At 39.9% G+C, this 14,111-nt stretch overlaps 1 protein-coding gene across 1 annotated transcript in view; it reads right to left on the bottom strand.

Moving 5' to 3' along the window:
• fgfrl1a (fibroblast growth factor receptor like 1a) overlaps positions 1–13,646 on the bottom strand; it is a 40,711-nt gene extending 27,065 nt beyond the window's left edge. The window contains exons 1-2 of the mRNA XM_046850332.1: positions 13,170–13,646; positions 12,760–12,857 (exon numbers count right to left, since the gene is read on the bottom strand). Coding sequence (XP_046706288.1) covers positions 12,760–12,823 — 64 coding nt within the window. The 5' untranslated portion in view covers positions 12,824–12,857; positions 13,170–13,646. The remainder of the gene's footprint in view (positions 1–12,759; positions 12,858–13,169) is intronic.
• Between the last annotated feature and the right edge of the window lie 465 nt (positions 13,647–14,111).

Below are 14,111 nucleotides of genomic sequence, written 5' to 3'. Positions count from 1 at the left end.
GGGGAATGTACACGGATTGAGAACGCGCAGTTACTAAAGAATACAACCCATTCGTCTAAAACATTTCCATGGCATTTTGTTAGAACGTGCCAAATTGTAATCAGTAACTGATCCAAATGCTGTTGTGTTAAAAGGATGGAGTCTGTGTTTTGGTTCTCGACATCTGGCTCGGAATCTCACTTGTTGCATTACAAATTTCTCTCAATTCAGTTTAATTGAATTACTGCTAATTCACCGGTAGTAACACGAGTTTCCCTGTAGACATGCAAAGCCAAACAATACATCACAGGAGGCTTTAAAGACATATATTTTGCTTGGATGGACACAAAGGCAAAAAACACAGAACACTGTGGCATGCATTTGGTCCAAGTTAATGCCAAATCACCCCATAAGTACTGGGGATGTAACCAAATACGAATGCATTATTCGGTCTCCATGTTTTAAAACAAATACTTGTGCAAGTATGAACAATGGTTGCCATTATGATTTAATAAGTGTCCAGAGTTCAGTTTTGCTTAGTGAAAATGATGGATGGATGGATGGATGGATGGATGGATGGATGGATGGATGGATGGATGGATGGATGGATGGATGGATGGATGGATGGATGGATGGATGGATGGATGGATGGATGGATAGATAGATAGATAGATAGATAGATAGATAGATAGATAGATAGATAGATAGATAGATAGATAGATAGATACGGTCAGGTGTCCCAATACTTTTGATCATACAGTGTAGATAGACTTTATAGACAAAAGTATTGGGACACCTGACCTTTCCTACCATATGTGGTTCTTCTGTTACCACAAAATTAGAGAGTGCATTCACTTGAACTTGGAAACCCAAACCCGTTCCAGCATGGCAGTGCCCCTGTGCACAAAATAAGCTCCATGTAGATATGGTTAACATGGTTTGGAGTGGAATATCTTGAGCGGCCTGCTATAGAGATCTGATCTTAACCCTACTGAACACCTTTGGGATGATTTGGAACACTGACTGCACCCCAGGTCTCCTCACCTCACCTACAACATCTTTCCTACCACCCTTGTGGCTGATTAACACAAATGTCCACAAGCACACTCCAAAATCTAGTGTAACATCTTACCAGAAGAGTGGAAGAAATTATAAGTGCAAGTTGGGACTATATGTGGAATGCGATGTTCAAAAATTGCCATACTTATGACTAGTTGTCTGCAATCTTGTGGCAATACAGTGTAGATAGATAGATAGATAGATAGATAGATAGATAGATAGATAGATAGATAGATAGATAGATAGATAGATAGATAGATAGATAGATAGATAGATAGATAGATAGATAGATAGATAGATAGATAGATAGATAGATAGATAGATAGATAGATAGTCAAACAACATCTCATTGCAACCGTAATCATGATCTCTTTAAGAGAATAAATACAATAAATCCTGGAGGGGACAAAAAAACTTCTGCTATGTGTTAGAGACATGTCAAGGAAATGAAAGACCAGTCCTAACATCATTAAAGCTACACCCTGACTTAGTCCAGATTTCCTTTATCCTATAAGATGTTAACTTTTCGTACTACCTTGTGTAACAGCCACAGGTTAACTTGAAACAAAGGAACGTCTGTCCTTCCAAATTAACCCTGACCATAAATGTCTTGTTCAACACCTGTCTTTTCTGGTATGAGTGTTAAACCTAAAAAATAAATACAAAAAAATGGGACATTGCAATAAAAGTGTGAAAAACAGTGCTGAAAAGCATTAAAAAAATGTTTCAAAGGCATTGTTTTTTTTTTAAACTGTCAAGCCAAGAACCTGGAGGAGTTTTTAATGGACAACATACTTTCAGAGGTTATAAAGATTTTTTTATGGGAACTCAATGGATGAAAACTTGGGCCTGGATGATAATTATCCAGATGTACTGAAATTAAAAAAGTGAGCCTGAAAAAATATTCCCGAATCCACCTTCGGTTCTAAAAAAACGCTGGAAAGATGAGATCCTTGTTGCATACTGACGACAAAAAAAATAAATAAAACAAAGTAATAAAGTGTACAACTATGGTTGCTCATAAGGCTGCTGCAGGGGTTTTATATTTCACCAAATGCAGATAAAGAGTAAACTAGACCAGGAGCAACGTTCACCTTGAGTGGACACGGTGATAGTGGCGTCAGAGATGAAGACTGACTCGTGTGGTAGAAATTCCAGCGTTCTTGCCTGGACACTTCGTATGTACAATCGCTAGGGTCTATCTCTGGTTTGTACACGTAAGGGGAAAAGAAAAAACACGGACGACTTTGTTTCAGGCAGTATGTGCAAACTGCAAAGGAAATGGCCTTATATCATGCAAATATACTTAGTGAAGTCAGAGAAACACGCGTGCATGTGAGCCCTTTGGCAGTCCGGAGGTTAATTCCACTCGGACGCGCAGACAAACAGCTCACACAGGCAGGGAATGTGGGGCATGAGTACATTGTACATACACACACACACACACACACACACACACACACACACACACGTCTTACTACCTTGTGAGGACCTAAAAAAACACAGCTAAAGAATGCTGTACCTAAATCTATCCCCAACAATAACCTCAGCAGCCAAAAGTAAATTCTTATCATTTAATTAAAAAAAATTTAATAGAACTTATACTATTAAAAGTTGTTATTATAAAAGTTTAGTTAAAATTGCCACATTTATTTCTTTTTGGGAAAAATTGTGGTCGCCACCAAATTATAAAAACACACACAGACATATACACAGTACACACACAGACACACACACACACATTTACACACACACCATCTCTAGCGTACAACAAAGTGGGAAAACACAGATGGCTATAAATGGTCGCCTGCTGCACCGCAGACTGCACACTCATCTTCAGCATCGGCTCTCTGGACCCTTTTACAACCCTGCTGTTTTTTTTTTCAACCCTGCTGCTAAACTTGTGAACTGTTACGGTATCGTTACCCGACAACCGGCAACTGTTTGGAATCAGGAAGACGGGGAATTGCGTGGCTCATGGGGCCGAGAGTTGTGAAAGATGTGTCATTGGTTTAAATTATGGCTTGGGGTTAGGACAGAGGTCAAGGTGAGGATTAGGATAAATGGCAGAAAGGAAAAAAACAAAAAGCGACCGAAGCGATGACAAGAGTTTGAAGGAGCCGGAAAAAGTCTTTAAGTAGATGCCATGTGCTAATGGAAAAAGAAAAGCTAAGAGTAGATGCCATGTGCTCGTGCACTCGGATTTCAAAATGACTGCATGTCAGAGAGAGAGAGAGAGTGTGAAAGAGAGAGAGAGAGAGAGAGAGAGAGAGAGAGAGAGAGAGGAAGAGAGAGAGTGAAAGAGAGAGAGACAAAGAGAAAGAGACTTGCAGATGAACGCAGGAAACTAAACTAAGTACAAAACAGTCGGCTGTGCCGAATGCAGGGTCTATCTTCATAGCTAATGTTTAACCGCGGCTGCCTCCCACGTGCTGATAAAAACTGGTGTGTTTGGCTGCACACACTCCTCAGTGGCCTTATCCGCTACGTCTCGTCCTGATAGTTGGTGCTGCACCTGCAATAGCTCTCTTCTGTAATCAACTGTCAATATTTGATTACCCGAACGGCCCGCGGAAATTAAACACGGGTTAAGCGGAACGACTCGGCTGCTTGTAGAGCGCTGCTTTATCTGCGCTGAAGTAACAACCTTGAGATAAACAACAGTTTGTCTCAGGCAAAACTTTCTCGAGGAGCAACGGGATAAACTTTTGCGATACTCAAGGTCTTAGGAATGGTCCAGATTTCTACAAATAAGGAAAAACAAGGAAGCTATTATGATAATGTTGAGCGCTCTATCAGGACATCTGTACACCACTTGCCTTTGCCAAACCAAACTCTAATATAAGCATGTTTACCTCAGATTTTTGCTTCAGTCAGCAATTAGCAAAAGCATAAAACATCGAGAAAAGATCAGCACATTTTGCTTTATTTTTTTATAATCTAATTTTCAGAGCTGGAATAACTGCACTCTGTTCCTTACATAAATATTGTATTAATAGTTATGTTTGATTTGAGTATTGTTGAAAGCGAATACTTGTTTACATTTCCCGGGAAAAAAAACAACTTTTTTTTTTCTCTTTACAATTTCCTTATTTAGACTTTTTTCTGACAAATCTTTCTACATTTAGCCAAAACACGGCAACAGTATGCGCTCCTGTACAGATTTCAATCTTCAAATTTTTATATTATTTATATATATTTTTTATATGATTTTTACTTAGTTTTTTAAATAAGCCAATTTTTTACAAATAGCTTGTTTGTAAAATAAATCTAAGGTTGGTCGGCCATATTTGTTTCAGTTTATGGAGTCTCTGGCTGTAGAGAAAATGTTTGAGAACATATTTTAATCTTGGGAAACACTTGCATGCGCTGATGACTGTGGAGCATCTAATAGAAATTTCCTCTTAACAATAGGCAGCTAGCCGTGACCCTGACAATTTAATCCAATACAATTAGCCATAGCTTTTTATGCTACCTCAGGCTACAATAAAGAACGCGATTTGCTGCTGCACGTAGAAGCTCTCGGCTGCCATTCATGCCCTCTGCCGGAGTCTTTCTTTTTTCTTACTTTCTTTATCCTACTCCTTTCCTCCTTCACTCTGTCAGCCTCCCACATTCCACGCCGTGCCTCAGCCATGACTAACTCAATTTGCTCTGCACAGGTCTGTGTCAGAAAAGGTTTCGTCCACACGTTCTGCAGGAGGCTGCTGGAGGCCAGAGCCACGCTGTGCAGCGCTAGCCAGTGGAAACAAACTGACATCTAATACAGAGGTATAATGTTGACAGGGACATTTGGTCATACAGACTTGAAGTTGTAAGAAAAGTTATTAGCCTGGTCTGATTAGGAGAACTACAGAACATTCCAGTCTAAGCTCCTAAAATCAGAAAATGGCAGCTGTGGATAGAGCAATGATGTTTTTACATTTGGGCTGTGTGCCAGGTGCAGACTCGCATTTGTTCTTAACGCGCACTGTGAAATATTACGAGGCCTTGTGTTGCTTTGAGATTAAAAATGCGGAAAAGCGAAACAGCGGGGTGATGCAATGATGTTTTCAAGGTAGGCATTTACAGCCCAGGGATTTCATAAAGGGGCCCTGGATACGTGAGGTACCTGGATAAAATTACACATGTAGCACTTCCATCAGTGCCCCACCTGGCTCCCATCCCCCCGGTTTCGCCTCGTATTCATTGTGGCGCCACGAGAGAAGAATACTCATGACCTGAGAGCTGCGGCCGGGCCCGACAAAGTGTCCATTGAAAATCGCGCTGCTCACATGGCCAGCAATCCTGGAAGATTGTTTCTAATGAATCAGTCGTCGTAGCACTTGTACCTGTCAGTACATGCTGAATGTTACCCCCTTTTGCGCTGCACAGGTCTGCTGTCTGACTTTACAGTTATTTTCTGCACTGAAAGGGTCACTCCTTCACTCTTCTTTCACCTTTTCTGCCCTCACAAGGCATCGTTTTCTCGCCACCCTTCCCTCTCAAAGAATGATGATCATGAGCCAGGAAATGGCTGAGCCCTTATATTTAGAAGTAGACCAGTAAGGGAATTGTACTCGACCGCAAATAAAGTTTTTATTACCTGTGAAAAATGTGAAATAAAAAATTAACAATTCTTAATGTTAAATAAACGGTAACGAAATTACAAACAAAAACATATCAGGTGGTCCTATTGTCATGTGACATTTGAGGAATTTAATTATTACATCACCCATTAATTTAAATTAACTCCTTGCGTCTGTGGGTGACATCATTTTTAATGTGGAGACGAAAAAAATAAGTGTACTTCACTACAATTTGTTACATAGGCCATATTTTGTTTTCTACTGAGAATACCCTATTGTGCCTATACAGTTGTACTTTAGTGGACAATGAATTTGAGGTTGCGTAATTGACACAGACACGTGTTAGCCGAGTGCTCATCTCATCTCAAGCCAGATCTTTCATGGGGATGAGAGACATACTAGGGCCAGCAGCAGATGAGGACTCCCACAGGTGCAAGAGCATTCTTTCCAGAACTTTCTTTCTGGAGGATAGAGAGGACTGCCGCGATTTCTGCGGATGCCATTTGTGTGGTGTGTGTTTCCCATGGCCATGTTATAAGCACCGTGTTTGTGGACTGGTAAAGCTGAAGGGTTGCCAGAACTATGCGGCTCTCACACTCATGCTTGCCATCGCGTCGGATTCCCAGGGGCCTGAGCCACTCCCACAACTCTCACACACTTTACACATTCCAACTGCTGGGCTCTGACCTCAACAGCTGGCTTTGCTTTTCAATGGGACGACAGATGAAAAACTGAAAAGCCACTGACAGTCGAGGTTCGCTGCACTGCACTATTACTGATACTGAGTATAAATAAAAAAAGAATTTGTATAAATAACCCTGATCCAGGACTATTAAACAAACAGAAAAGGATTACAACAAAACGAACCATTAGAGCAATTACACACAGGTGGTTTGACACTGCTAACACATGCGTACATGCGAGAGAAGAAAGCAGAACACCTGGCACACAGAAAAGTTCTTTCAACCCCCTGATTTGCGAATCCGTGCAAATCTCCACCAGATGACGAAGCTATATCAACGTTGCTGTGTACGTAGGCTGAGGATGTACAGACATCTTATGGCCTTGTAAAGGATATGTCTGGAGTAGCTGAATATATGATGAGGCTCATAGAACAAATAGACGACATGGTGTTACCAGGGGCAGAAGGTTACGTACCCAATAGGCCTAAAAACGTTGTGCGAGCTGCCGAGAGGGCGTAGCCTGAGTGCTGCATTTACTATGTAATACTGTGAAGCCTATACCTATAGGTTATGTTTCCAAAAGACATTCATGAGCATGTAGATTCTAAATAAGTGACTGAGACTCCTACAAAATGCTCTTAAACTGGAGAAGGCCAAGCCTGAAGGATGTTTAAAATCATTTCCACTGAATTTATTGGTAGTGTCATCTTATCTCTGGGATTGAAAACAAATCAACACATTAGGTTAAAATAAAGTGGTGTCTCACAGGTTTTATGTATCTATACAATCATAGGCCCCCTGGTTATGCTTCAAGGACCAAGCTCCTGCTTTAAGAACCAACAAAGCACCAACGGGAACATATTTTTGACCCTACCACTTACGTAGAAACTAATCAAGGCTTACCGTTTTGATTAATTTGTAATTAACAGTATGTAAACCTATTACAACATCCACAATCATGCTTTCCAAACATGCCAGGCCACTTGTTGTGTTTATCGAGATAAATGAAATGAAAAGTGGCCATGTTCCCACAATGTCACTTGAAAATAACTTCACAAAGATACTGTAGAGATAAAGTGCAGATAACTTTTTTTTTTCATCGTGTGAAATTCCTCGGAAAGCTCATGACGGCAGTGCACAGCTGCGTTTGTGTTTCAGTTAAAGAAAGTCAACGGATCGACGTGATTTAATGACGACGAATCAACAAGTTGTTGAAGTGCTTGTAATATAGGACAGAATACAATGCTTGCTACATATATACATAAAATCTTACAGCTAACGCCTAGAAGTCATATGGCTGAGTCCAAATCCCATTCGGTCCAAATTCCTCCATGTAGGAGTTTGTGAGAAAAGTTTTGACTGATAAGTCCCCTGTCTAACCTTAAACATTTGCAACTTTGCAGAAACGCCAATCTGCCCTAACCACTGTGAATCTGTGAATCTGCTGTGAAGAAAAAAAAATGTTTGTGAAAGACGGCGTGTCAACAAGAAGTGCATTAAGGGGGAAGCAAGCCTAAGAGGTAAAAGCCATCAATCATGTGCGTGCCTTGTTTTGTTTGAGGCTGGCGTGGCATTCTCTCTTGCTGCTGAGCACTCCACCAACACATGACATATACACAGCTGCTGGAAGCAAGCAGGCCCCGACACAAACTGACATGCCAAATCCCAAAGAAAACAAGAAAAGCTGTCTCCAGTTGGACGGTGCCTTTTCAACATCTCATTTGTATCTCACCCAAAAGAACAGCTGGGAAAAAAAAAAAGGGGGGGGGGGGGCGCGCAGGGGAGCGAAAGAATGGCGGAAGGGAACACGTCAATATCGAAAAACAGGACACACAGGCGTACACCAAGGGGAGACCTGACATGTTATTGTAAGACCTCTGGTGAGGGGTCAGGCATGTGACCTAACCTGGCCCACTCTCTAGTTGTCTGCTCTGACCTATGACCTCTTCCGCAGAGGACTGGCCAAACACAGACCACCAGCCCACAACAATGAGCCATTGACGTGTCAGGGCTTAATTCCTGTACACTCGTAAGTGCAGAGGAACGTTTGTGAGTAAGGGGTAAAAACTTGCTGTTCGATTCTCAGCAGCTCAAAAAAAAAAATCACAAAAACTGCTCACGTTTTTTCATATACTATTGACTTTTCATTTTATTATTAATATATTCATTTATGTATATATGAATTTTCAGGTATAGATATATCTTTCTTTTTTTATGCATTTTATATCCATTTCTTTTTTTCTTTCTCACCACAAGAACACCCAAATCATCGTATCTCCATTATGATGTGTTGTTTAGTTAAACGGTTAGAAAAATACTCTTTTGAGCGCTCTGTCTTTCTTCTAAAAAGAGAACCTCCCCCACAGAGCAACATGATCCTGGACCAGCATCATGCCATGACAAGGCAACAAGGCCAATGGAGGAAGCCTTCATCTGTTCAAAAGACCAAACGGACCTCCATCGGCCATCAAAAGAGCCACCATATGTCTCTTCTCCTATCACTTCCACTAGGACTTTGCTTAAAACCCCTGTGTCCCACACGGCCTCTAATTACATTTATTCCAAATGACTTCCCAAACTCATGATCCTCATCATCTTATCTGGCTCATCTGCAGTGGTTTGGTCTGATTCGACAGGAACGTTTCTGGGCCTCAATGTAGAGATTTCTATCGGTTAATGTCTTTCCGCTTCATTACAGAAGAATGTCCCTTGCAGTCTATTGCTAATGAGAGTAGGTGCCACAAACAGAGCGCTTATGTAAACAGCATTTGGTCTTTCTATAACTGCTTTATTGGGTCCACTTAACAGCACTTCTTCCTATTGCCTTCCTTCACAGTTTTGTCTCGACTTCCTACTCTATCTGTGTGTGTGTTTGTGTGTGTGTGTGTGTGTGTGTGTGTGTGTGTGTGTGTGTTTGTGTGTGTGGTGGGGGGGGAACTTCGACACGTTCTACTTTCGCTTGCTCATTTACATTATATAGCTGTGATTTCCTCAGTGTTTACTGTTTGCCAGACTGGTAAAAGTAACATGGGACCATTGAAAAAAATGGTATCCTTGGATGATGTAAAATAGGATTTTTTTATTTATTTATATATATATATTTTGCGTCAAATAAAAATAAATAGATAGATAGATAGATAGATAGATAGATAGATAGATAGATAGATAGATAGATAGATAGATAGATAGATAGATAGATAGATAGATAGATATTATTATTATTTGACGCAAAATAAATATATATAAAAACAATCCTATTTTACATCATCCAAGAACCTAATTTTTTTTTTTGTTTATTCATTAGTCATGACAAGGGAATTTACAGCGATAAATCTCTCCTTTAATCGTTACTAGGGTGTAAGGCTCTGTAGTGTTTAACATTAACAGAATGAGACAAGTCACTGCTCCGTCAGACAAGAAGTGAAAAATGTATAGCGCCATCCTTAATAGTCAGCTTTTTAGATCACGTTGTTTTGACAAACCTAAAACCTTAAAGTAACGCTCTGGAGATAAATGAGGGCTGCCAACTGTGACACCGTGTTTCTTAAACACGGCTAAATGAACTTCCCCCCGGCTTTTCACTGCTGATAAACAGCAGAGAGAGAGAGAGAGAGAGAGAGAGAGAGAGAGAGAGAGAGAGAGAGAGAGAGCTTGGGGAGAGGAAGAGGGAGGGAAAGTGAACGAGAGCTTGGAACAAATGTCCAGCTCTCTGTCAGGCTTTTACCTTTTTTTTTGCTCTATTTATTTATTTGTTTCCATTCGATGCGAAACGTCCCCCCCATCGCAGTTAAGCACGCTTTACATGACTGAAAGTTTATTTGTTTGATCGAGTGCTCTGCTAAGCCTGTGATTTGTATCTCCTTAAAATATTTGCTTCAAGGGTGGTCGAGATCAGTGTAAACACAACAATTGGCGCCTTCGAACATGCTCCAAAAAAAAAAAAAAAAAAAAAAAAAAAGGCGCTTTTTAACTCTCGCCTCTGATTTGTGCTCTTTCTGGGTGGAGAAAATTAATGACTGCATGTCTAGCCTCATATCCCGAAGACCTTTAAATGATTAGCAACACGCTGTGTGTGAGAATACACAGCGCAAGCAACCATAGCTCGATCCGAATTCCATAGAAACAACCATTTCTAAACTCCTCTAACAAGCCTTACAAACCGTTTGTGCCTTGAAATGATGCTCGATTTTATTGCTGTGTGAACAAATTGCTTAAATTCCATGTGGGACTTTAAAAACATGCTTCGAGCATGTTTGGCCAAAATGTGACTCAGTTGGGATTTGGATACACACTGCACGCACAAACTCACGCTAGCTGGAATAGCGAGTGGATGGAGCCAGAGTCTAATTTGTCTCGCTTGAAGATGCTTCGAGTCCGGAAGCATTGCATAAGCTGAACTTTTCCTCGAGCATTTCTACGGGAGCCGAGAGCGAACACGACCTTCCGCAAGCAAATGGAAAATGTTAGTCATTTGCAACGATGTGCGTCTGTGTTTATATAGAAGCAATAAAAAAAAGATAATGATTTAGTCAAAACCTTGGCAACCACACTTGAAAAGACTTTCACTCAGCAAGCTGATCAATGATTTTCTTCCCCCTCTTTACAAATAGATCTATTACATGATGTTTGCAAAACAGTTTTGCATGAATGAAATTTTTGGACCAACCAAACCACAAGAATGTGCAGAACACTGTGGCCTTCTCTCACTTCCTCAGCAGAGTAGCTACATTTGTCCACCATTATATTCTACCTTTTTATTTTCCCCAAAGAAGATAACAGATATGTCGTTAGATAATGTTACGTCACAACATATGGTGAAGTAGTCCTGCACATTATATCGGACTTACTAGAGTTTGAACTTGTGACCTTCCAATCAGAAGCAACGTCTTAACCAGATGACGTGTGTAGGGGGGAACGAGGAGCTCACACTACAAATATAAGTCTGACGTGACCCGATATGAATAGAAGTTCATGCCAAACAAGAATTTTTGTTCGCTAGTCAAGAAATTTCTTGCTGTTGAACCTACAGATTCAAAAACTGATAAATAAGTTTGCTTAAGCATAATAAACAGATTTATAAGAATCTTTCAAACTTATGATTGACGTATCGAATCACACCAGATTACAAAAACGCCCACTGTTTAACATCTGGTCCCCATGGCCACCATTTGGTTGGTGCTTTACATGATAAACAGACAGACTATTGTCTCTTTACTCCTTTTTTCCTTGTCCATATCAAGTGCGACATATCAAATGTGCCCACAGGTACGCGCTCCGATACCATCGAGGCAACAAGTCTCTGCTGATTTATGCGACTATCTGTCCAAAAACTTGCGGTAAAAAAACATGACCAAAAATCTAATCGCGTTGCTTGTGACATCTTTGTTTACTTTAGGAGATGCATCTCTGTGAAGACTGTGGCCCTGTGACCGTGAATGCCACATTGTTCTGGGACGCAGATGCTATCTACTCGGATTCTCTTGCTCTCCCTCTTTTTCTCTTTTTCCGCTCTTTCCTCTGGCCTCCCCCTACTTCCTCACCCCTCCATTGCTCCTCTTCCAGTCTCAGCGACAGGCTGTTGAGTCTGAGACGTATGCTAAGGGCAAGAAAAAGAGAGACTCGGCTCACGCTTCACCTGCAGCCCTGATAGAGTGGAGTCACTGAGCTGTGCTATCTTCCCATCAGCAGCCTGAGCCTGCATTCAGACACCACTGAATGGAAACGATGGCTCGTTCCAGGCAGTAGAAAAAAGAAAGGAAGGCCGGAGACTGGCTAATGTGAGAGGATCGCATTTTGTGAAACAAAGCCTTTGAAGGCCTCGCAGCTCTAAACCTGGTCTTGAACTCCAGAGGAAGGTTCAAGGAAACCTGCATGGCTGAATTTCAATGAAGTGAACTCACGGAGGTAGAGGAGGGGACAGGAAATAAATTGTCATTCTGGTCTCCTCGAATAGTCGCAATCCTCTTATGGTTTTCATGAAAGGCATCTTGAACTATCAGTCACAGGAACCACATCAAATGTTGCAGAACAAATTTTTGCGTAGAAGGTTTTTTCGTTACTTCTGTATCAATTTTTTCCTCCATAACTTTTACATTACTTTTTTAAATGAAGAAAGTGTAATTTCTTCTACCTACTACCTTCTCAGATTATTTTAGTATGATTATTATCAGAATATTTCTCCTTTCCAGAATTTTCCATTCGTCTATAATCAATTAATAGTACAGATCATCACTGGATTATCTTACAACCGGAACACACTATAAGTAAGCAACGTTACATTGTGTTAAAATATGATGTAACACAAAAACTTGGGTTTGTATTTATGAATTTGATGAAGGATTCATACAAATCCGATATTATGAAGTGTTTTATAATCAGTCGTCTCTGGCTGTACAATACACCGACCTTCTATGTCTAGACAATTCTTTAATTAACCACAAAAAAAACGAGACGGAAAACTTTTTACTCACCTCGAGCACAATTTGTGATGTAAATAAGATCAAGAAAAGCAAGAACAACCCACAGGAGATCCATGATGTCTGCAGAAAAGACTTCGGGTTTCTTCAATCTGTTTGGAAAAAAAAATAAACATATTTTCAACCATTTACATTACAGATAATAACTTCATTAGAGGTTCACTTTTGAGTAGAGTCGAGCAGGCAGTTTAATTAATTGGATTATTAAACTATTGATTGGAACAATATTCGTGTGACGTCATAAGATGGTTTTCATTGATCGAGGATGAAATAACAGGAACATCAGTGTGAAAACTGACCTGTTTGTTTAATTCCTTTAATCTTAAACTACACAAACTAGATTATTTCATGCAAAATAAATACAAATACAAATCATAATAATAATAAAAATAATAAAAACTTACCAAGTGTTGAGAAAATTCACTAATTTATTCCTCAATGATGACAAAATCTCAGGCTCACATCTTTCCAGGCAAATGGAGTTTGGTCTGTTCAGTATTTCGTACCAGAAATATCCAAAATCCAAGTTGCAAGATAATCCAAAGTTATTGCTTCTTCTTTTTTTTAAATTTATTTGCTGTACCCTGTTTGTATATTTGCGCGTCAGCCTCGCGCGCACGGTAAACGGAGGCTCTGAGCATGTAGTTCACATGTGGCGAAAGGTCGAGATTTGCCCTCCTTTTTCTCTGTGTGCTACTAATGAACGCTCTTATTGGGATGATTCCTGCGAAACCAAAACGAGCAGCAAATAAACAGCAGTGAAGCTCAGCCCTAAACTCCCGAATCCACACGTTCCCGTTAACCGCTTATTGAGCCCTAAAGCAGCACGAGTTTCTCCCGTCACACCGCGCTGAACAGTCCGGCGACGCCCCGCCCCCGCCGCCAACTTACAACCAATCAGAGCGCAGCGATTTATAAACACGTTATTTATAGGCGATAGTAGAGTATGGCCGAATCCCAAATCACTTCCTACTGAAAATATGATTTACTGCCCTAAAAACCTGTCATGATTATCATTTATATCATTTATATAAAAAATACGAAGACATTTGCACTGTTTTCCATTACTAAACCTAATACACAACCTAATACTGTACATACTGTAGGTATATATTTATATGTATATATATATATATATATATATATATATATATATATATATATATATATATACTATATATAAATATATACAGTATATACAGCCATCCATCTGTCTATGCATACATACATAATTACAGACACATATAAACTTACCTATGTACTTATAATATATATATATATATATATATATATATATATATATATATATATATATATATATATATATATATATATATATATATATA

The sequence above is a fragment of the Silurus meridionalis genome, chromosome 5 (assembly GCF_014805685.1).
Source record: "Silurus meridionalis isolate SWU-2019-XX chromosome 5, ASM1480568v1, whole genome shotgun sequence".
In the NCBI taxonomy this organism is placed as follows: domain Eukaryota; kingdom Metazoa; phylum Chordata; class Actinopteri; order Siluriformes; family Siluridae; genus Silurus; species Silurus meridionalis.
Note: the sequence above shows the minus strand (reverse complement) of the source record. Positions and strands in the feature narration are given on the sequence as shown.